General features: G+C 37.0%; 2 protein-coding genes across 2 annotated transcripts in view; one reads left to right on the top strand and one right to left on the bottom strand.

Moving 5' to 3' along the window:
• LOC105860521 (ubiquitin-conjugating enzyme E2 E2) overlaps positions 1–25,191 on the bottom strand; it is a 333,688-nt gene that overhangs the window by 84,342 nt on the left and 224,155 nt on the right. The gene's annotated exons all lie outside the window — the stretch shown is intronic.
• LOC105860518 (glycine cleavage system H protein, mitochondrial) lies at positions 18,330–18,761 on the top strand (the record flags this gene model as incomplete). Its single annotated transcript, XM_012745321.2, has 1 exon — positions 18,330–18,761. A coding segment is annotated over one exon (432 nt), but the record flags the coding sequence as incomplete, so codon positions are not given.

The raw sequence follows: 25,191 nt of genomic DNA, 5'->3' as shown, positions 1-25,191 counted from the left end.
TTTAAAAAAAATGAAACTTTACAAGTTGATTCTAAAATTTGTTTGGAAGCTCATAGAAACTCCTCAAACTTTTCAACACACATATGGAAACCTGATTTATATCAGAACTGATGGGACTAGGAACATAGTTTTTGTATTTGGAAAACAGAGAAATTGAATTTTTATCTTTAACAAATATACAAAACTCTCCTGCAGAAGGATTAAACACTTAAATGTATAAGTCAAAATTTTAGAGTTTGACTGATGGAAGTGACAAGGCAAGCCAACAAACAGAAAAGATAGCTGGGTCATATAAAACCAACCAAATTCTAGTGTACAGAACATACAAGTTTCTAAGATCAATAAGAACAAACCTAACTCCACTAAAAAAGACATGAATAGACATTTAAAAAAAAAAAAAAAAGGAAACACAAATGGCCAATATATCATGAAAAATGCTCAGTTTCATCCAAATCAGGGATATGAAATCTAAAATTCCAATTCTACAATGTTATTTCACAAAATATACACGCTAAAATAAATACCTGACAAAAACCGTGTGCTGATGAGAATGTGGAAAAACCGTAACTCCTAAACATTGCTGATGAGAGTTCAATCACTTTGGATAAGAATGTAGGCTTATCTAGTTAAGTAGAATATACAGTTGGCCCTTGAATAACACAGGTTTGAACTGCATGTGTCCAGATAAACACAAATTTTGTTCACTAATTTTACTGCAAATTTTTTGAGATTTGTGACAATATGAGAAACCGTCAGATGGACTACACAGTCTAGAAATATCAGAAAATTAAGAAAATGTTTAAGTATGTCATAATGCTTAAAATAAATGTAGATACTAGTCTATTTTATCATTTACTTTTTATCATGAAATATACACAAAGCTCTAATGAAAAGTTAAAAGGTATCAAAACTTACACAAACACTTATCATATGTGGAACCATTCATAGTCAAGAGAAATGTAAACGAAGATGCAATATTAAATCATAACTGCAAAAAATTAACTGTAGTACATACTTTACAATTGTAGTAATATTGCAGCCAATCTTTTGTTGCTACTGTGGTGAGCTCAAGTGTTGCAAGTATCTGCTTAAAACACCGTGTGACACTAGTCATCTCTGCATGAGCAATTTTTCTCTCCAGTAAATTGTGTATTGCAGTAAAAAGTGATCTCTCACGGTTCTTGTGTGGTTTTCATTGTGTTTCATGCAATGCAGTAAACTTAAATAACACCAGGGGACCCATAAAAAGTGCCACTAGTGATGGTGTAAGTGCTCCCAAGAAGCAGAGGAAAAGTCATGTCAGTACAAGAAAAAGTTGAATTACTTGACCTTAGGATTGAGATCTGCAGTTGTGGCTGCCCACCATTTCAGGCAGAAACTTCATCTTGTAAACAGATGATATAAACTTACAGTATTGATAAATACATTACAGTACTGTAAATGTATTTTCTCTTCCTTATGATTTTCTTAATAATATTTTCTTTTCTCTAGCCAGCTTTATTGTAAGGATACAAGTATATAATACATATAACATACAAAATATGTGTTAATTGACTGTTTATGTTATCAGTAAGCCTCTGATCAACAGTATGCTATTAATAGTTAAATTTTGGGGGGATCAAATGTTATACATGGATTTTTGACTGCACAGTGCGTCAAGCTCCTCTAATCCCCATGTGGTTCAGAGGTCAACTGTTCTATTTTACAACATAGAAATTTCACTCCTAGGTATATACCACAGAGAAACTTTGACACGTGTGTACCAGAAGACATGTATACGAATGTTCTTGGAAGCATTATCTGTCATAGCAACATTGGAAAGAACACAAATGTCCACTGACAGAAAAAGGGATAAATTTACCCAAAGGAATGCTATACAGCAGTGAAAATATATGGAGTAATAACATGAATGAATCTTAAAGATATACTGAATAAAAAAAGCAAGTCTAAAAAGAATATATACAGTATGAAATTATCTCTACAATGCTTAAAAACAAGAAGATATATTGTTGAGAGATACACAAACATGGGGTAAGGCAAGAAAATGAATAAGAAAAAAGTTCAGAAGAGTGGTTTTCTGGGTGGGAGCAGAGGCTGGAGGAGCAGCACACAGGAGCTTCGAGAGTTCTGGGTACTTCTTCTCAGTGTGTGGTGGATTCAAGACTTACCTGTTTTATTACCAGGCTTCATAACCTACTTATGCACTATAGATATGTTCTTACATTTGCATCAAATTTTTATATTAAGAAAACGTATGCCAAAAGTGTACCACAATGCTATGTGAAAAAAGCAAGTTGCAGCATCTGTACAGTGTGATCATACTGTATAAATTAAAGAAAGATCCTAATGTATAACTACTTTATATTGTTTATGGATACATATCTTTGACAAAGTCATTTAAGAAACAGACTGGAAAGACATACCTAAATTTATGATCATGGTTGTGCAAAAAAAAGAATGGGGGGGGTGTGAGGTGAAATGAGGAGATGGGAGGAAACAGAGCTAGAGATGAGAAATGAAGCAGAGTTCAATTTTATTTCTAGTGTTTAATTTTTCTTATTTAAGAAAAGATGAAAACATATCACAGTTATCCTGGCTTAGTGCAAATGGCTGAAATATATTGAGAAGCAGTGGTGCAAGGGTCCAGAGTATAACACTACTGCCCTTCCCTCTTATCTACCAATCCTGAAGCTGGCAGTGAGGCACAGAGTATATTCAGCCCGGATGACAATAAGGCTCTGGCAACCTGCCTCTTGTTGCCAGACAAGCTCACTCACTCAGATGAATAATAATACACATGGTTACGCCCTGAGCTATAATTAAACTCAATATGAATAGATAAATTTATCAAAAGGAAGAGCTTAGAAGTAGAGTAAATTATAGGTTTATAAGTTACAACATTACTTCAAGGTAGATGAAGAAATTTAGTTAAAAAATACGCATAGGAGAGTACACAGCTATGAAACAATGTGCACAAATACTTTTCAAACACAAAGATATAATTTCTCTGAGCCACTTTGAGGAATTTTTAAGATGAGCTTACAAGAATGGTAACCACAGTTAGTTTTATAATACAGGCTAAATAAGGAGTCATCAAATAGTGTCGTTGAGGAAGAGACTCAGAATTTTAAGACAGGAGGTATCTCACCAAAGAGGGCAGTGTTTGAAGATAATGTAAACTCAATTTGTGTCCATTCCAAGTTTTATTTGGCTCTGTCAGAACTCCAAAGTTTACTGGTTCTTTGAATTTAGTCAGCCATCTAATAGTAGACTAAAACAACATAGCCAGTATTATTATTCTGAGTTGGTTTATACTTTTAAAGTATGCATTTTTAAGAAATACTAAACCGGCAGCAACCGACTACCTTGAAAACAGATTGGTGTTATAAAACCAGTATTTGTACATTGCGTTTTAGCAAGCTGGCCTCCTCTACCATTTTAGAAATGGTATATCTGCATCACCTGCAATCCCAAAGCTAACAGCAGTGGTTCTTGAACTATAGGGCCCTGTGCCCCACTCTCATTTGCATATGTCCCAGTTGGGAACCCTTGGTGTAAAAGTCTAGAACTTGTTATATAATATGGCTAGGGAGCACTTGAAATGTGGCTAGAGCAAACTGAGATGTGCTGTAAATGTGAAATATATACCAAATTTTGAAGACAATGCAAAGGAAAAGAAAATATCTCATTAATAATAATTTTAATTTAATAATCACTTAATATTTATCTATTTAATTCTTTATAATAAATAATTACATGTTGAACAGTACTGTTCTAGACTACTGCTACCCCATAAAGCTTCTGTGATAATGGAAATATTCTAGTTCTGCTTACCTTTATCCAATATGGCAGACACTAGCCACATGTGGTCATTAGGCACTTGAAATGAGGTTGGTGACATCAGAACTAAAATTTCATTTGATTTTAATGAATTTAAATTTAAATAGCTACATGTGGGGGCTAGTGCCTACTGTGTTGATAGGTCCAGTCTAGAGGCCCATATTGACCAAAATTATTTTTAATATGTCAGATTTAGATCTATTCAAAACAGAAGAATGGGCTTATATATACTTTACTGAATCAAAGAAGTGAGAAACAAATGTTGTAGACTGTTTTATATTTTTAACAATTACTTCTCCCCTAAATTGATCAAAATAAAATTTGGTGCCAAAGGACACTTGCAGTATAGAGAAGTGGTAAAGAACATAAACAGGCTCTAGAGTCTGACTTGCTCATCTGAATCCTAGTCCTGCTATTTAAAACCTGTTATGACACTGGTAAATGTGTATTCCTTGCAGGTCTTAAGTTCCCTCATCAGTAAAATGGAGTAATTACAACTTCAACCTTGTGAAGCAACTACAAATTTTTGGTAGTACTGCACTCATAGAAGTCGGAAAATGGACCCTGCAAAAAGCACAAATAGCAAGCTTCCAAATGTTAGCTCCTATTGTGGTTGCTACTGCATATTGCAGATGATACAGAAGTTTACAAACACACTCAAAAGGTTAATGGCCTAGTAAATTTATATAAATTGTCTCACTCTGTCGCCCTGGCTACAGTGCAGTAGCATCATCCATAGCTCACTGCAATCTCAAGCTCTTGGGCTCAAGCAATCCTCCTGCCTCAGCCTCCCAAGTATTTGGGACTATAGGTGCACAACACCATGGCCTGCTAATTTTTTCTATTTTTTATAGAGGCGGGGTCTTGCTCTTGCTCAGGCTGGTCTCAAATTCCTGAGCTCAAGCGACTGATCGGCCTGCCTCAGTTTCCCAGAGTTCTAGGATTACAGGTGGTAGCCACTGTGCCTGGCCCCCTACATTTGTATTGAGTAATTAAAAAACAAAGACTACCAAAATATCTTAGGAAGCTAGGACATAATAGCTGATAGTAAAGATCCATTTCATATACTGAACTCCAAGCAGTACTGGATTGTTAATCTTTTATCCTTCGTGAGTCTTCTTTCTAGTCCTTACGTGTCTGGTCCTAATTCTCCTGAAGTATTCCAAGAAAAATAATTATCTTATATTTTTCCACAATGAGTGCTTAATAAGTGAGAAAGATATTTATCCTCAATCATACTTTCCAGATCTGAGATATAAAGATAAGGAAAAAAATGATTTCAGCTGACTGTAGTTACCTTTCACCAAATCTTAAAGTTACTACTGTTAATCTATTTTGTTTGTATCCTTTGTTAACACTGACATTGTTAGCAACTTAGCAGAGAGGAAGAAACAGGAGGAAAAGAGGATTTTAAACAAAAAAATAACTACTTCTTAATAATCATAGTATTTCCTTTCCCCAGGGTAGTAGCTAGCAAGATGGCATGCTTAGTAGTAAACTAGCCCTCTATAAGTCATTGAGAAAGGATGACTTTCTCAGTAAGTTCATGACACCCCTAGCCTTCCCTGGATCTTTTTGTGTTACCTGTGTATTTAATTTTCCCAATCTGTGATATATTACAGTGAGTGCACGACTATGCAACAGACTTGAAATTTTAAGAGACATAACTATATAAAGTAGTGAGCAGGGAAAAGCAGAGAAACTGGGAAGCAGGAAGACTATAGGGAGACTTCCTTTTCCTTTTAAGCTACATTTTTATAATACACATTCACTTGTAAGCACAAAGGCAAGCCACAGAGTCAAATAGGTTAAAATCAGAAGAACTTTGGAAATCATCTAGTTCAACTTTTTCATAACACAGAAGCATGCATTAGAACTGGACTGGAAGTCCACTGAGTTGGACAAATAGGCATAAAGTCAATAAGAGTTACTTAAAATACTGAATTATAAAATTTTTAATCTTTAATTGAAAGGACCCTAGAAATGAGTTGAGTGGATTACAATCTTTTTGTTTTCCTTTCCAATATACCTTCTTCTCCTTGCAGTAAAAATGACCCACTTCAGCAGTGATTTTCAGTATGTATATGGGAGAAGAGAAAAGGAAGGAACAATTAGAAAAAATGAAAATGCTCCTCCCTAAGACTCATTTCTACCCAAAGCCTTCATTTCAAAGGTGATAATATTAGGGGCCAGCAAGGTGAAGTGCTTTGTCCAAGGCCACACCGAGTGAAGAAAACCTGAGCCTCTAATTCTAAAGTGGAGCTCTTATTGTGTCACAACTCCTGCCAATTTAGATATAAAGACTCTAGTAAAAAAAAAAAAAAAAAAATCTGCATTGTTACCATTATGATAAACTGCCTGGCTGATGATAGGAGACCAGAACTCAAGACCAACATCTGGATATATATATATATTTTTTTGTGAACTAAAATCCTCAACCCCTACCGGCTGGCTGAATGGACCCCCTCGTGGCCAGAGGAATATTCAAGGGCAAAGTTGCCTGCCAGGAGGAGGGAGGTCAGACAGGCCTTATCATGCCCCTCTCCCTTCTTGGAGACTTCCTTTGTAACCCATTAACAGGCCTGAGGGTATGCAAGACAAACCTGCAGGCCTTCTATTTACAACAAATGGTGGCTTACCTCTGGTAAACAGTTTATGTTAAAACATTCCACCTCTTTAGACAAAGCTTCATGTCTTTAGCCAATTACAATCTAAAGAATCTTTAAACCCACCTATAACCTGTAAGCCCTCGCTTCAAGATAGCCCTCCTTTTTGGGCCAAATAATGTATACCTCCCACATTGATTGATGGCTTTACCCATAACCCTTGTCTCTAAAATGTATAAAAACCAAACTGTAACCCAGCCACAGCGAGTCCACTTGCCCAAGGCCTCTTGGCAGTGGCTCTGGGTCATGGTCCTCAAATTTGGCTCAGAATAAATCTCTTTAAAATTATTTTGCAGATTTGGCTTTTTTTTCCGTCGACATTTTTGAGACAGAGTCTCACTGTCACCCTGGCTACAGTGCAGTGAGCTGTCATAGCTCACAGAAACCTCAAACTCCTGGGCTCAAGCAATCCTCTTGCCTTAGCCTCCAGAGTAGCTGAGACTACAGGCATGTGCTATCATGTCTGGTCAATTTTTTCTATTTTTTGTAGAGATAGGGTCTCACTCTTGCTCAAGGCTGTTTCTCAAACTCCTGAACTCAAGCGAACCTCTCCTTGGCCTCCTGGAGTCCTAGGATTACAGGCATGGATATATTCTTTAACCTTTTCATTCTGGACATGTTTTAAAGATTTGTTAAACACCATTTTTATCTCAGCTACCAAATTCTTTTTGTAGTTTTTCAAACTAGAAACTCACTGGCCATCTTTGAACCACTCTCTTCATTTCTTTGGCAAATCTACCACACTTCTTCCTGTAACAGTGCATTTCTTGCCCACCTCCTGACCTAACTTGTGCTTTTAAACTCTATTCTGTGTGAGAAATGAAAGGCCTCAAGGTACTCAGGGCTTCCAGAAATAGCCTCTCTTATCAGTACTGTGAGAACACTTTTGGCATGTGAGATAGCCAATGTAGCAAGTAATGTTTCTTTATTATTTAATTTTTTCCCTCCACACATGTGTTAGAACAGGAAGGCTATAGAGCTTTAATGTGTCTACTGATCTTATCTGCAGTGTAAACAAGCTTTTGAAAAGAGTGCAAACCACTGCTGCCCCTACACAGTTTTTAGGAAGCCAAATTTCTTCTAAAAAATTTTCAATTCTCAAAAATGTTACCATGCATAGATAACAGAATATAAGGGGGGGGGGAGAGAGAGAGAGAGAGAGAGAGAGAGAGAGAGAGAGAGAGAGAGAGAGAGAGAGAGAGAGAGAGAGAGAAGAGAGAGAGAGAGAGAGAGAGAGACAGACAGACAGACAGACTGATTGACTTTCTTCATGGAAGAAAGGTTAAATGTTGTAGGGAAAGAAAGGTGGTAGGTGGTTAAAATAGATCCTACAGGCTGGGCACAGTGGCTTACACCTATAATCCCAGCACTTTGGGAGGAAGAAGCAGGAGGATGACTTGAGGCCAGGAGTTTGAGACCAGTCTGTGCAATGTAGCGAGACCACACCTCTACAAAAAATAAAGTTAGCTAGATGTGGTGGCACCCATCTGTAGTCCCAGCTCCTCAGAAAGCTAAGGCAGGAGGATTGCTTGAATCTAGGAGTTGAAGGTTACAGTGAGCTCTAACCCATGCAACAGAGCAAGACCCTGTCTCCAAAAATAAATAAATCAATAAAATAACAAAATAAAATACAAGACCCTGTAAATAATCCAGCAGTAAAAGATACTGATTGATTTCCAACAAGAGGTGATGTTTAGCAGATTTAATTCAAAAGTTCCTTATGATTACTTCAGGAAATCAAGACCCCCCAGAGGACCAAAATACTGGCTATAGGGGTGCTGAGACTTATTTTCAACAATTACCCACTTTTTCCTCACTGCCTATTATGTGTAAGGCACTGTACTGAGATCTGGGCAAGATAAAGAGATCCCTGAGGGGCTTCCTGTCTGAGCAACAAGAGAGAAGGCAGGATCCATAATCAAGATGCTACAGGAGCCCTGCAAAAAGAATGATTTCCCTTACTGGTGGGTGAGCTGCTTTTCCCTGTCTTACACCACAGCAGTGCCATATCTCATTTCAGCAGTGACCAGTGAAGAAGAAACATTAGCGTCTCAGAGTGAGCGTATGGTTTGAACAAGTCCCACAGGTGGTTCTGACATAAACTGCACCTCCTCTAGGGAAAGGGTTCATAAACGGGTGGCAATTAAGCTGGACTGGAAAGGTAAAGTGTATTTCAATACGTACAGGAAGATGGGGCATAACAGGTTAAAGTCACCTCATGGAAAAAAAAGCAGGGAGGAAGAAAGTGGGTGTCCTGTCGGGAGAACGGCAAATATTATATATCACGATGGCTGAGGAGAGATAGTGGTGTATGGCCTTACATGCCATGAAAAGGAATTGGAATGTATTCTGGAGAACTGTGGTTTTCAAATTTGTTGCTCGGAGGAGCTGCAAAACTCCACTGAGGTCTCTTGTGGTCACTAGGCTCTCTGCTACCTCTCCACCTGAGATTCAACCAGAGAAACTCCACTGTGTACGTGTGTACTGCCAACACATGATTTCTTCGAATGTTCTTTGAATAAAGGAGTTCAAGGCTTAAAAAAGAGCTTGAACTGCTTCTGGAACTCCCTCATCCCCTCAAAAAAGCCTAGATCTGAACCCAGAACAAATGAATCAGAATCTAATGAGCACCTGGAACCACTGTGAGAGAACCACTATCTATCTCATACCACGGAGTCACTGATGGCCTGGAAGTATGGTCCAGAGAGTAGCAGCATTAGGCAAACGTACTGAACCCACTGAATATTTTTAACAAGATCTTCAGGTGATTGGTGTATACATTAAAGGTTGACAGGCACTGATGGAAGGTTCCAAGTAGGGAGCACACAGTGAAATCCATGTGATGTAATAAGATCCACCATTTACTGAGCATCTTTTATGTGCCAGACACTGTGCCAGCTACTTTTCATACCATTCTGAGCCTGTTTTCTTATCTGTAAAAAGGGAAACATTTTTACCTTGTGAAGGTATCATAAGAATTAGACATTTAATATATATAGTGTCAAGTGTAGTACCTGGCCAAGAGTGAGTTCTTTAAAAATGATAAATATTAACATTAATATATATTCCTTCAAATTATGGCCACTCTGCAAACCTAAATGTTACCTAAAATTAAAGGTCAAAGAAGTTCAATGGCTTGGCAACAGTTACACAGTAAATGATGAAACTGAATTTCCAATGTACACTAAAGTGCTCTTCTTTCCCAACCAACAGTCTGATAGGAAGGCTTAGTGCTCACTGGAAGCAGGAGAAACATAAGACCCTGGCAGCACTGATAATAAACTAAATGGTGTCAGCATTAGTTTGCTATATTTCTGTTTCAATGACTAGAATTGGCCCAAATGACAAACAAATGCCAATAAATAGCAGATTAGAGTTATTAAGGTCTGAAGAAAACATAGGTATGTCTTATCATCTAAACACTTAGCAAGTTAACAGTATTTACATAATAATATTCAGTTATTTATTTAGCAATTTATTTAACAACATTTAATCTCTGGATAGGTTTATAGAGTTGGCAAAGCATTTTCACATGCATCATCTTCTTTAACCTTCTGCACCACAACTATGTGAGAATAAGATTACTATTCTCAAATGAAACTACTCTACTTTCTCTCTCCTTAAACCCTATTTAATCTCATAAACCTGGATTTCCTAATATCCCTTCTAGTGGTTTTCATGAAAGAATCAGGCTTTGCATTACAAAAAAAAAATCCTTACTCAGTGACATGCACAGATTTCACCTATCTTTCCTTCTTCCCTTCAGCCCATTAGCTAAGATCAGGAAGACAGATAGGTTTCTGGTCAAAGGAGGTCAAGAACAGGATGGGCAGCATGACATAGGTTTAGCTACCTTATCTGTTCCACGGAAAGGGATGGAAGGTACTTGAATGAGCTCTGGGGGGTCTTGGTGGAAGTGCTAGAAGTGAGTTTTTAGGAGATCAGTCACATAGAATACCTTGGTAGAAAGAGGGAATGGATAACCAAATAGAAGACTACGAAGTATACCTTTCAGCTTTTGGTATATTCACATCTATTTTCCTTGATAAGATGAATTATTTTTCCTCCATATCAATTGTGGTATTTCTATTACGAATTCTCTTTAAGAGTTTACAAAATTGCTCATTCCATGGCTGTAAATACACATTTTCAAAAGGGAAGCAAATGAAAGGCTCTAGAAATATTTTGTTCCTCACAATGCTCACAAGAGTGGAATTATGACAGCACTTTCACAGTATGTCACAGTCCACCACTCAACTGCTCAGTCACCTAACAATGGTCCAGGATGTCCTACTTTTCATGTGAGACTTTGCAGTCTGCACTTAGTAAAACATTTACAGAAGTGACTTCTAGGCCAGGCATGGTGAGAGGATCACTTGAGCTCAGGAGTTTGAGACCATCCTAAGCAAGAGCAAGATCTTGTTTCTACTAAGAATATAAAAATAATAGCCAGGTGGGTGGTGCTTGCTCGTAGTCTCAGCTACTTTGGAGGCTGAAGCAGGAGGATCACTGTAACTCAGGAGTTTGAGGTGTAGTAAGCTATGATGACGCCACTGCACTCTATCCTGGGTGAGACTCTGTCTCAAAAAGAAAGAAAAGAAAGAAAGAAACAGTAATTTCTAGCACTCAATTTAGTAATTTAATATTATACAAAGTTCATTAGTCATGGTAGCTACATCAATTTTCTACAGTAGCTATTACTGCCTTTCAGATTTCAGCTATTGCCGTCTCTTTTGTAAGAAAAACAAACACATATTTTACAGAAGATCTGCTATTTAAGAACCACCAATCTGTAGTATCCCTTAATAATTCCTGTCAACGTGCGCTATCTTTGAGGGATTTAGTGGTTTTTGTTTTGGCAGTGCTGCAATGGTGGAAATAACTAACACTGCCCATCCCCATCTTACAGTGTCTGCTAACATGTTGGTTTGTTGGCTGCCAAGCAGATTTAATTTATCCACTTCTCAGTTTGCATTAACCTTTGCATAATAAAGCACAGCTGAGGCTGCTGTAAGAAACAAACCGAGGGATGAATAATTAAAAACACCTTCTCAGGCTTGGAAAAACCAATCCCTAACCATTAGGGGAGCTTTAATTGTCACCGAACTAAACATTAAAAAGGCTAATTGTACTCTTTATAAACTGAAATAAATGCAAAGGACATAGTGTGACTACAATATATGTAGTATATGAAAAGCAAAGCTCTGAAAGCACCAAGTAATTAGTTCAAATGAAAAAGAGGAGCTTGATTCTTAAACAACTTCCTTCTAAAGATGGGACTGTCTACATTCAGAAAAAAATTGCTACTACTTATAAAAAGCTATTATTCATTTGATACAGGTGGACTGGCTAGAGTAGCATTTGAAAGGATAGAAATGTTAAAGCCGAAACAAAAGGTTCAGAATAGAATATATTACAGAAAAGCCCCTATCTTTTTTTCAATCTGTCAAGTGCTTATACCAGCTAGGCTACTTCTTTGCTTTGATGGATTTAATTTTCCTTTGGAAAGATCAAAATCCAAATTCACATCTGTCATATTCATGTGTTAAGATCACAAAAGTGACTGATATTTCATATACTTGCTAAAATGTGGTTAGTGTTTAATATCATTTTCAAACCAAAGAGTGCCCTATTTATCTGAATAATTAAAAACAATTATCTGTTTATAACCTCCAACAAAAAGCAGCAGATCCCTCTAAATCACAGAGGGCAGTTTCACTCATTACTGACTTTAAAATATTTCTTTAATTTTTCTTCCACTATAAGTTTTTTCTAATGCTTAAGTTTTATTTTCTTTTTCTAAACTTAAGGCCTTTTCTTCTACTTCTATTCAAAACGCCACTTTGTTCATGCCCTTCTGATAACCTTTGATTTACTGGAAAGTCAGAAAGTAGAAATCTTTTTTCTGTACTAAGCAATTTTATGGTTTTTAAAATGGTTTTTATTTTCATTTTTATGATTTTCTTGGTTCTTTGGATCTTGTCTAGTTTTTTGTATACCTAACTTAAAGATGACTCTCTGCACATAAGAGGTAAAAGGATGACCAGATGATAACAGAATTGGATTTACTATTTTAGTAAAGACCAGTTTCTCATCTAGAGGAACAGAAATATTATCTTTGTTCTTGCAGGTTATATTCTTAGTATTTTCCTGTTTCACATCAGTTCTTGATGTGAGAATACGAGTAAGAAAACTAACTGTTGATTTATACTGAACTTGTTCCCCACTGGGACCTGGAAGTCTTTCTGTTCTATTTGTCACCACTGGATACAGCTGTTTCCATTACTCCTTTCTTTTGAACATTACTATGCTTTTACTATCACCCTCTAATTGTCATGTATTTGTTTAAATTTCCTTTGATGGTCTCTCCATTGCCATTTTCTTGGAGTTAGCCACTTTGTAACACTTGGTTTCATTCCTGCCCAGCAAAATAAATGATCCCTACCCCTGGTTTTGCACAGGCCATGACTTCTATCTCTACTACGGCACTTATCCCAGGTTATGTTGTTGTCTGTCTTTTACAGACTGGGAGTCCCTTGAAGGCAGCACTTTCTCTTATTCATCTTTGCATCCCAGGTAGCTGTAGTGGTGTCTGGAACACAGCAGATATTCAAACAGCATATTTTGAGTGGATTTGTGAATTCACAAAAACCTACACTTGTAACACTGACAAAAAGTGTTGAGGACAGAGTAAGTACTGAATAAATATATGATTAACTGTTTTTTATGGGGGGAGGGTATTTTTAAAAATAAACTTTTTACTTTGAAACTTTTAGATTTGCAGAAACACTGCAAAGATAGTACAGAGTGCTCATATACTGTACATCCAACTTCCCCTATTATAGACATCTTACATTAGTGTAGCACATTTGTCACAAATGATTAACTGAAGTCCCTATTTCATTGCGATTTTCTTAGTTTTTGTTTAATGCAATTTTTCTGTTCCAGGATCTCATCCAGGATACCATACATTTAGTAGTCATGTGTTCCTAGGCTCCTTTCTTTAAAAAGAATAATAATAAAATAACTTAGGTTGAGAAACGGGTGAGGGGTTTACAGAAATGCTTTGTACTATCTTTGCAACTCTTCTGTAAATCTAAGGTTATTCCAAAATAAAAGGTTAATTTAAAAAATTGAAAATGAGAATGACAATATCTTTCTTGAGACTTCTTTAAAGAAAATTCCTAAGTGTACAACTATATTCCTATATGCAGTTCCTATGTGGACAGTATGTTTAAAGTTTAAATAAAAATGTATGATCACTCATTCATCTCCCAACATGGAGATTTTCCCCAAATACTTTGAAAGATTTTATATTAGGTTTATCCTAGTTCTATTAATGACACTGGTAATGTAATAGTGCTCACCAACAGTATTATTAAATAGTAGAATATCAAAATTTATAATTACTTGTTTTGGGGGAAGGAGAATGACAGGTATGGGGAGAGGCTGAGGGTGGGGACATTTCAACTAGATCTGTTCACACTCCAGTTAAATTGTCCGAATTCAGTTTGCTTGATCCTTTGCTCCCTGGGCCCTCAATTCCTTAGTTTTAAAAAAAATTTTACTAAGCTGAGTGAAAATGGATATACAATAAAAGTTAGCTGGGATACCAATGGTTACTTTCCACTATACTAGGTCATGATATTTTAGGAACTCAAAATACTTTCCTATACCCACCTTCCCTTTATCCAAAGACTATGGAGGAGCTATGTCATTCAAGATTTTGTCTGAAGGAAATGTGTCAGTTGAATACTCAAAAGAAATAATGTAAAACCCCTAAATATAGTTATGGTTTGGTCAATGGTCAGTTATCAATTCTGTAGGCCATGCCACAGTCCAAAGTGTCCAGATGTCCATTCCTGTACATTTCTGTAAGTAAGCAGCACAGAACCAATCACCATCACCACCATTGCTCCAATACAGTAACATCAGTGATAGTTGCTAAAACCACCTTTTTTTTTCTTCCCCCGGACAGAGTCTTGCTCTGTTGCCCCAGCTAGAGTGCAGTGGTATCATCATGTCATCATAGCTCACTGCAACCTTAAACTCCTGGGCTCAAGCGATCCTCCTGCCTCAGCCTCCCCAGTAGGTGTAACTACAGGTGTGTGCCATCACACCCAGCTAATTTTTCTACTTTTTTGTAGAGATGGGGTCTCATTCTTGCTCAGGCTGGTCTCGAACTCCTAACCTCAAGCGATCCTCCCACTTCTGCCTATCAGAGTGCTAAGATTACAGGCGGGAGCCACCATGCCTGGCCTAAAAACCACTTCTTAATATTGCAGTCCCAAAGTCCCTCCTTTCCTTATCATACTTGCCCATCAAATGTCTGCCAATGAAGATCAATACAGAATAGAAACTGGTAAGAATGATAAGGTTTGAGAAGAGACCTGAGAAAGAATTGGGATTGACTAGGCAACAGTTACTCCAGCATTCCTGAATTTTGACCATTTATCCCTTCATCAAGTCTTGCAGCTATATATATAGGAAAATAGCAAAGAAAAGAAAGGAAGAGAAAAAGGAAGAGATAAAAGGAAGAAAAGATACAGAAAACAAAGTAGGGGTAAAATATAGCTGTTTGGGTCCACTAAAATGTGGTAGGATAGATTTGTAATTTACTATTATATTTTTAAAAGATGGCAGAATTGAACATTTTTATCCTACTTCAGTTTAAGCCATGATGAATATATAATCTAATTTTGTTTAGATGAAATGTATTGTATAATATACATAAAAGGAGAGAAGCTGTTCAACAACAACCATCTGAAGCTGGGCAGGGCTGCAGGGTAGAGGCAAAAATGATTGAAAATTATCTAATTATAAGATTCTCATTTTACTCAATGGACCCCAAAGCAGAGAACATTAGCTTCACATATGTTTCTGAAAAATTAGTACATATAACTAGCGAACTGCTAGCTAACAAAATAAAGAACGAGGACATTAATCACGCTGTTTTGCAGGAATGCATGACATCCTCTAACTACCCTTCACCAGAAAATTCAGAGGCGTTTGTCCCTAGCAAGTCAGTCACTCATCCTCACTTCTGAGTCCAACTACCTGCCAGGGGAATGTCCTGTTCCACATGGAGTTGTAGTGGTGAAATTTTTGTACCATGTCCAACTGTACTACTCATGGATATATACATGCTACCTACAATTTTCCTTACATTAGATGATAAACATTCTCCAGTTTCAAGGGGACTTTTTCATCAGGAGTGCTATCTTTGTGAATTTAAAAGAATAAAGTATATTAAAAGGCTTTGGTCCTTATAATCTCCCCTCCTCCCAGAAAAAAACCAAGACCTCCAAATTGGTGGATCAGTATAGAATCTAAGAACAGGCAGGGCCGGGCATGGTGACTCACACCTGTAATCCTAGCACTTTGGGAGGCCCAGGTGGGAGGCACTCTTGAGGCCAGTTGTTTGAGATCAGCCTGGACAATAGAAAGACAGTGAGACCTCATCTCTGCCAAAAACAAAACAACACAACACAATAAAAAGCCAGGTAGCATATGCCTGTCGTCCCAGTTACTCAGAGGTTGAAGCAAAAGAATTGTTTGAGCCCAGGAGTTTGAGGTTATGGTGAGCTATGATGACACCACTGTACTCTAAGTGAGGCCCTGTTTTCAAAGAAAAGAAAAGAAACAGAAAAAGAAAAGAAAAGAAAAAACAAAGCAAAAAACCTGTCACTTACAATCTTCTTCAACAAACATGGAGTTACTAAAACATCTTCATCAGATTTGATTTACATTTAAATGCAAACCTATACTTTGCTGTACCACGATTTCTTCTTAAAAAGGATATTTCACTCCTTAATAATAGGAAGAAATCCTAAAATATGGTTAGTAAAAAGAAAAAAGATAAAAAATAAAATTAATTTACTTGTTCATTTATTCACGTATTCAACAAATATATTCTAAGACCCTTTCATGTGTTGGGCACTGTTCTGTGTGCTGTGCTTTTAGCAGTGAACAAATCCAAAGTTCTTCATTTCTAGTGAAGGAAAGATAATAGTAAGCAAATAAACACACACACATATACATATTTATTATATATATACAAAATGCCTGATGGTGAGAAATGATGGTAAATAATAAAACAAAGTTGGTGAAGGTAGTGGTTTCAAATTATTTTTTAAAATACCCCCCCTAAACACACATGTAGTGCACATTTAGCTATTACTTTGTGAAATTATCTACTTCCACAAGTTGCATTTTTCCATTCCAAAAGGAATCATACAAAAGCTCCTAAAAATGCATTAGCACATGATAAATTGCTTTTTCTGTGAAGTGTAATAGTATTTAGTCATATATTCACAGCTGGCTAAGGATTTGCAAAACATCAAGAGGAATTCTGTCCTAATTCTTATAAGAGTTCTTTCTATTTTAGGCTAACAATTTATTCACTGCAAACACAATTATACTGTTTATGACCAGAGCATGCTAAGTATTCACAATGTAAATTTTTAAAATGATAATTTAGTTAATAATCACATCTCTTTAGTTCAGCAGAATGTTAAATAGAGAATATTTTCAATAAAAGAAACAATAAGGAATTTAACTCAAGCTTCCAGAGTTAAATCAACACTACAACTGAAATACTAAACTCTGGGACTCATCAGTTAAAATGTTGGTACAAACTCAATTTGCTTTTTCTTGTTGTATATATGATGTGGGTAGCAGCAACTCAGATGACAGTTTTTATAATACATAGAAGTCACAAAGAATAGTTTATTAAACACTGAGTGAACATAGTAAAATTAAAAATCAAACCACTTAGATTCATAAAATTTAAATTGTAAGTCAGTATCTTTTAGTGGTGTTCTACTGCCAATTTCTGTTTTTAAAAACTTATTTATTTATTTTTAATTTTTGTTTTTTTGAGATGAGGTCCTGCTATATTGCCCAGGTTGGCCTTGAACTTCTAGAATCAAGTCATCCTCTTGTCTCAGCTTTCTGAGTAGCTGGGACTAAGCCCGACCAGATGCCAATTTCATAAATCTTAGGGTATCTTATATTCAATGTCTACGCCCATAGAAGCACTATCAATGTTAAGAATATACCTACAGGTTATCAAAACACCAACTATATTTCTTAAGTTTCAGTAACAATGGCAATACCAAAAACCTCAGAAACAGGTGGTAATCCTACTGCTTATCAGCAGGCAGAAAGGCAAACTGATATTGATAAATGTTGGATAAAGGAATAAAAATTAACTTTACAAAGCAAATTTGCTTGCTGGGTCACTCAGGCAACACAGAAAACAATATGGAAAGGGGCAGAAGAGGCAAATGAGCTTTAAACACTTTATACCATTAAACATTATTATAAAATAGATTATAACTCATATAGTGACTAAAAAAGGAATCCTTGGTATTCCCTGCTTTTGCCTGGATTGGTAGTAGCCCATTTCTAAACCCCAGTATGTAGCCACAGACTAAGTGACTCCTTTAATTTTAAATTTAGAAACTTATTCAAATGGCAGATGACAGGTCAATTTATGCTTTTAACTTCTCTGTGTAAAAAGGTTCAACTTGGGGCCAGGCACAGTAGCTCATGCCTGTAATCTCAGTTATTCAGGAGGCTGAGGCAGGAGAATCACTTGAGCTCAGGAGTGTGAGACCAGCCTGGGCAACATAGCAAGACCCTGTCTCTACAAAAAATAATTGGCTTGGTATGGTGCTTCATGCCTATAGCCCTAGCTACTCAGGAGACTGAGGTGGGAGGTTACTTGAGCCCAGAAATTCTAGGCTGCAGTGAGCTATGATTGTGCCACTGCACTCCAGCCTATGTGACAAGAGTAAGAAGCCATCTCTAAAAAAATAAAATGGGCGGCTGGCTGCGGGCGCCGTCCGGACGCTGCGTACGGGACCCGCTCTGCTCTCAGTGCGTAAATTTACAGAGAAACATGAATGGGTAACAACAGAAAATGGTGTTGGAACAGTGGGAATCAGCAATTTTGCACAGGAATCTTTGGGAGATGTTGTTTACTGTAGTCTGCCCGAAGTTGGGACAAAATTAAACAAACAAGAGGAGTTTGGTGCTTTGGAAAGTGTGAAAGCTGCTAGTGAACTCTATTCTCCTTTATCAGGAGAAGTAACTGAAATTAATGGAGCTCTGACAGAAAACCCTGGACTTGTTAACAAATCTTGTTATGAAGATGGTTGGCTGATCAAGATGACACTGAGTAATCCTTCAGAACTAGATGAACTAATGAGTGAAGAAGCATATGAGAAATACGTAAAATCTATTGAGTGAAAATGGAACCCCTAAATAAACTAGTGTGAAATAACTTAACCAAGCATAGTTGTCTTAAATTAGTGGTGGACAGATGACTTAAAATAGCAACTACTCTCAAACCTGCTAATGGAAGAAAATACTCCTTAACTTTCTAATGATTTAGATAAACAAAATATGCATCTTTTTCACAATACTCTCTGATTTTTAGACTAGGCTCTAGTGTTCAGAATTCACAATTATCCATGGTTGAAAACCAGTTATAAAAATCATGTAATTCAAGGGTAACATTGTTATCTTAAGCCTTATATAATACTGTAACTTGCTTACATCCATACCAGGATTTGGGCTGAAATACTTAATGGTCTTTCCATTGGAATGATGGGGAGTGTTGAAGTTTTTTCTTGGTTGTACAGTATCAAATGAAACAATATTATCTTAATTTTGCATATACTGCATTTGCTGGTGCTATTTTTATACAGTGAGCAACAGCTTTGCAGCAAAATAATAAAATATTCAACTTCATTAAAAATAAAAAAATAATAAAAAGGTTCACCTTGCTACAGACACATTATGAGTATTCACAAGTTCACTCTTAATGCTCTGCTTGCCAACTTAATGGATTTGTATGTTCATTATGGTAAGTAGCAATAGATGAGAAGGGTCTATTTTTCAATAGTTATGATATTATGACATATTAATCACATTATCAGTATTCTTCCTTTTACTACAACAGTCTCAATATCAGAAAAAAATTAAAGACCTGCTAATATTTCTATGTTTGGCTCCCATGAATTTCAAAGAGAGTTGTATGTCTTACTGAGAAATCCAGAATAAAACAACTGAGATCTATTTCTCTTTCATGGTTAATCATGCTTAAAATATAAACTCTACCAAACCTTTATTTGTAAGATTCCTACTACTCCATAACCCCCAAACTAGGTTCTGATTTTACTGATTAGAATTATAAAAAATGCATTTTACTCAATTTAACTATGTTGTATTTCAATTATGCAGTTATAAATACAGACCAAGAGTAATAAATTAAAAGAAGAACTGAAAAGTGAACGGGATACTCAGTTCCCAACTGTTGCCAAGGACTTCAAATAGAAAAATGGTTTCAAACACCAAAGCTCCAAAACAGGCTTAGTGGCCAGAGAGACTAGAAGCATACCAAGAACAGGAAAATCTAGATGAGATCCTATTAGGTTTGACTAGTCTTTCTGATGCTGTAACAAACATCAAGAAGGCTTGAAAAGCATAAGTTCTCTGAGCAAAGCAGTGCTCATCACATACCCCTGATGATTAAGTAAAGGATAGAGACGTAGGAGAAATGAAGATAATTATCACAAGTTTATCCCTAAGTAGAAACCTTATGGGAAGGAGAGATGACAGGCTGATACAGACCAGAATGGGGCCAAACAGAGGAAAAGACACTCAACAGTGCATTCAGGCTTGACTTACAAAGTGGCTGTTCAGCAATAAGGTGTAAGAGAATATCCAAAGAATATATGGACTAGGTAGTGTCAGAGAGGTTGTAAGCATATTACTCTTTCTCTCAAATCACTGTCAGTATCTATAAACATTAAAATTCTATGTCCTTCTACATATAAGTACAAAGGTAGATTTAAAAGCAATCTGTATCAGTGGTGGGATACATAACCACCATGTTAATTGGAATTTTAAGCATTACATCTAAAAACAAAAAAGGAAAAATAATGTTTTACATTCACAATTTGCCCACCCTATACATTTCTTTGTCTTCTGAGGTTTAAGAACCAACAGTTCTTAGGTAAAATTTAAGTACAAATATATTTGTATCATAAGGTCATTTTTTTGTTGTTTCTCATTTATTCATTTTAATTGATTTGAAGTCACTGTAACTGGATGCATGAGGTAAAGAAATTTATACATACCCATAGGAAAAAAGGAAAACAAAATCTTTTCCTGGGCTTTACAAGAAAAAATGTTAGGGAATTCAGAAAAGTTTCCTAGGAATTTTCACAGAATTACTAAAGGTAAGGTTTTTTTCACACATTTAAAACTTTGGAAAATCTTTTTTTCTTTACAAAAACTCACTACATTAGAAAATGAATATTCTATGTATTTCACAGGTCCAAGGAAGTTTATATAATTATTTAGTTTTTCAGAAGGCTGGAATCTCACCCATAAGGTAGAACTATGATAAGATCCCAAAGACTAGCTGTGTCCTAGCTTGAGTTCTCCTGTAGTAAAGAAAGTAAAATGTTTTCATTAAAACCAAACAGGGTACATCAATTCATCCATTAAAGAAACCTGCAGGTGCTAGTTCCTGGGGACACCACAGTAAGACACAGCTGTGACTCTCATGCAGCTCAACATCTACTGGGAGATGCACTATGAGAAGTGCTATCTGCAATAGGGAGTGTTTCTGGAAGCGGAGAGGAAAGGCTCCTCAACCCCATCATGAGATTTGAGATCTGAGATTCAAAGAAATTATCTATGCAGGAGTTAAGGGGAGAGCGGAGTGGAAGATGTGGTGAGGAGAAGGGCAGGTAGGAGAAAAAGCACAGGAAAATCCTGGGAGGCAAAAGAGAAGGGCAAGTTTCTTTCAGAAAGCTAAAAGGACTGGGTGATACTGGGTCAAGTGGTGAGGCCGGAGAGGTAAGCAGGGCCAGACCGAAAAAGCACCTTTCATGCAGTGCTAAGGTGGACTTATCCTGAGGACAGTGGAACCTCTGATGGGTTTTGAAAAGAGAAGTGAACACGAACAGCTTTTTATGTTAAAAAGATCACTTTGACAACAGTGAGGGAGGGGCTGAGGTTGGGGACACAAAATCAGTTAGAAGGCTTTACAGTAAAGGAGTATAAGATGATGGTAGTAATAGGGTCATGGAAAAAATTCAGTGAATCTCCGAGTTGAGACACAAAAGAAACATGCTGAGTTTGAACGGTCTGTAGGATATTCAGATATAGCTGCCAGCTGGGGGTGAAATCCAGGTGAAAGGGCTGTGTTGCAGAGATTTGTGAGTCAACAGTACACAGGAGGGTTTGAGAGCTCCAGGAGTGGATCAGGTTATGACAGAACCAGCAGTGCAAAAGGAGAGAAGTTAGGGCTGAGTTTTGAGAAACATCCATTGACACTTACAGGTATGGACAAAAGATAAGGAGAAAGAGCAACCAGACAAGAGGAAGTTCAGGGGCTTGTGGTATCACAGAAGCTGAGAGGGAGGACAGCAGTTCAATTGGGAGAATGTGGTAAACAGTGTTGTATATTGCAGAATGGTAAAAGAAAACATGGAGAAAAGGTCCATCGTGTTCAGTGAAATTGAACTAGTGACTTTGAGAAGAGCAGTTTAAGAGAAATGCTTGGCACTGGTTGAGGGTTAAGGAATGGAAAAGAGATTAAAGGAGAGACAATGTGTTTCTCTTTCTAGAAGTCTGGATGTGAAGAGGCAGAGAGGAATGTAGACTGAGGAGGAGACCAGGAGATGGGATACAAAGTGCACAAACAGGGGGAGGATTAAACCACAGACAGAAGCACTGACACCTGCTGTCACAGGAAGAAGATGGAAGACTGTGTAAGACTAGAATTGGTACAATGCATGTTTTTATCACGTGTGGAAACTGTGTGGTTTTAGCCTAGACTGTCACCCTGGTTATGTGACCATGGATAAATTTTTTTTTTTTTTTTTTTTTTTTTTGAGACAGAGTCTTGCTTTGTTGCCCAGGCTAGAGTGAGTGCTGTGGCGTCAGCCTAGCTCACAGCAACCTCAAACTCCTGGGCTCAAGCAATCCTCCTGCCTCAGCCTCCCGAGTAGCTGGGACTATAGGCATGCGCCAACCATGCCCGGCTAATTTTTTCTCTATATATTAGTTGGCCAATTAATTTCTTTCTATTTATAGTAGAGACGGGGTCTCGTTCTTGCTCAGGCTGGTTTCAAACCCCTGACCTCGAGCAATGCGCCCGCCTCGGCCTCCCAGAGTGCTAGGATCACAGGCGCGAGCCACCACGCCCGGGCAACCATGGGTAAATTTGACCCTATGTAAATTCACACTTTTCTGGTCCTTAGTTTACTCTTATGAAGATGAGGACAGTTGATTAGACACTGCTAAGGTCCCCTTCAGCAGTAAATCCCGTGATTATACATTATGTCATAATCCCATGAGTTATTTTTTGTGACAGATTATTAGAAATGTACTAAAATGTACAGAAATGTATTTACTTGTATCTGAAATCTGCATGGTCCCCTTGGGGAAGGGCACTTTGAACCAAATTTGCCCTTTAAAGTGGGAATTAGAACAAATGTGAGACAGAAATGTTCACTTTGGTCTAGTATGCCCAACCACAGAAATTAAACACAGGTTAGTGCTTCTTTTGACCCCAGGGGATAACTAGCAAAGACCACTGAAACTGATTTTGAATAACAGAAAGCTAATAAAACATTCAGAATAAACTAATGTCCTTTCTACAAGAGCATTTGAATAAAATTCATGTTTTTTTCTCATGCTTTTTTTCATTTTCAACACAATAAAAGTTTATTTCTTGCTCAAGTCATTTCAGTGTGCGTTGATGAAGTGGGAAGAAGGGACTCTGCTCCTATATTCATTTACAGACCCTGTCTCTTTCCATTAAATCCAGAGTTCCTAATCTCTTCTGTGCCATGGACTCATTTGGCAGTCTGGTGAAGCATATGGACTTTTTCTCAAAATGATGTTTTAAAACCATAACAGAAAATGCATAAATGCATAAAAACAGATTATATTGGAATACAGTTATCAAAGGATTTACAAATTTGGGGTTACAGATGTAATTCCTTATTAAATGACAAAATCCAATCTAATCTGCTAGGTCTAATAATCATTGTAATTTCAAAGTAGTAAAGCATAAACATTATTTTGAGATATCTGTACTAAGTGTGAAGTGATTTCTACTGATGACAAAGAATACTTTGCTGGACTCTTTGCACCAGCTGATCAATTATTGAAGAGTATGTGGAGGACGGTGCCTGGAAATACTTTGTATTTCTGCCACTCCGTGTCAGGGCCAGAATTCAGTCATACAGATCTCTACCTAAGTGCTAGGAAACACAGAATTTCACCAGCCTTTGCTCTGATGTCTTTCCAGCTTTTGTTTTTCATTTTGGTTGTGTGAAGCTCATTCTCTAGATTTCTCAGCAAGGGCTCATGTGAACAATATCTGATTCTTGGAGTGTTCATCCTATTTGTCTGGGGTAGTAATACTTAAGGTAAGTCTGGCTGGATAAAAAGTAAGAGGCTCACGTTTTCCGTTCTTGATTATCTTAAACATGCTGATCTCCATGGAGTCTTCTCCAATCACCTAATTTCTGAGTCTTTTATAATTTTGATTTATATTTCTTTCCTTTTGTTCTATCATTTAAAACATTTCTTTTAGCTTGTTTTGAAATAATAGTTTTCATCTATTTTATGGACTTTTGGGGGCATGTTTTCATTGTAGAAACATTATTTTTCTTTTTCTTTTCTTATAGTCCAGGATAGGTTTTCCCAACTTCATGATTCAAGAGCTCTCTTTTTGATTGTTTCTACAAAGTGATTTAAAACAATAGGGTCTCCCATTTTGTGGGATTGCCTCCTCTGTTGGTCCTCATCTATTTTTTATCTGGACTTTCTTTTTCTTCTCTCCACTGTATTGCTCAATTTGGACTCTATTTTAAGCAGCTTTCCTCAGTGACAGCATTTGTTTTTGCAGAGAGCTTTTGTTGGCTTGCTTTAAGAGTTTATAAGGTCCAGACTGCTCTAGCACCATCAATCTGAATTGATTTCCAGTTGTCCTGTATTCATCCACAGGTTAGATACTATAAAAATGCCTGTCCAGCATCAGCAGCTGCCCTGTGACCGCCTTGCTGTGCTTCCCCATGAGTACTTGCTGGCAGTTTGAGGGCCCTCCTTTCAGGGCCCATCAGCTGCCCTGTTTCTTTCCTTTGCTTTCTCCCCTATTGATCTTGTAGTTGGTAGTTTGTCCTTACGCGCTAGTATTTGGGGTTAGAAGTAATACCTGGTTTTGAGGTAGTTACTATCTGTATGTTTTTAATTTTGATATCCTACTTGCTCTTTCTGTTTTTACGGAGAGATTAAAGAACAATGCCACTGCTGCCACCCTCCTTCAGTAATCTTTTTCCTAAAGTATGTATTTTTTAATTTAAACTAATTATTGCTCAAGGTCTACTTCAGATGCTAAGAACAGAAGCTATCAGTCATTTTAATGAAAGATAGTAAAATACCAGTGATTTTCAAACTGTAATCTTTGGAACCACAGGAGATTTATACACATATGTGTGCATGTCTGTGTGTATACATGCACTTGTTTTCATTGCTTCACCCCACTTCAAACAGGGGATTTTAGACATTGTATTTCCATGAAATATTTTGTGTTAAGAAAGGGTTACATGGTTAAAACTGTCTGAATACCACTGTTCAGTAGTCATTCTTT

The sequence above is a fragment of the Microcebus murinus genome, chromosome 1 (assembly GCF_040939455.1).
Source record: "Microcebus murinus isolate Inina chromosome 1, M.murinus_Inina_mat1.0, whole genome shotgun sequence".
In the NCBI taxonomy this organism is placed as follows: domain Eukaryota; kingdom Metazoa; phylum Chordata; class Mammalia; order Primates; family Cheirogaleidae; genus Microcebus; species Microcebus murinus.
Note: the sequence above shows the minus strand (reverse complement) of the source record. Positions and strands in the feature narration are given on the sequence as shown.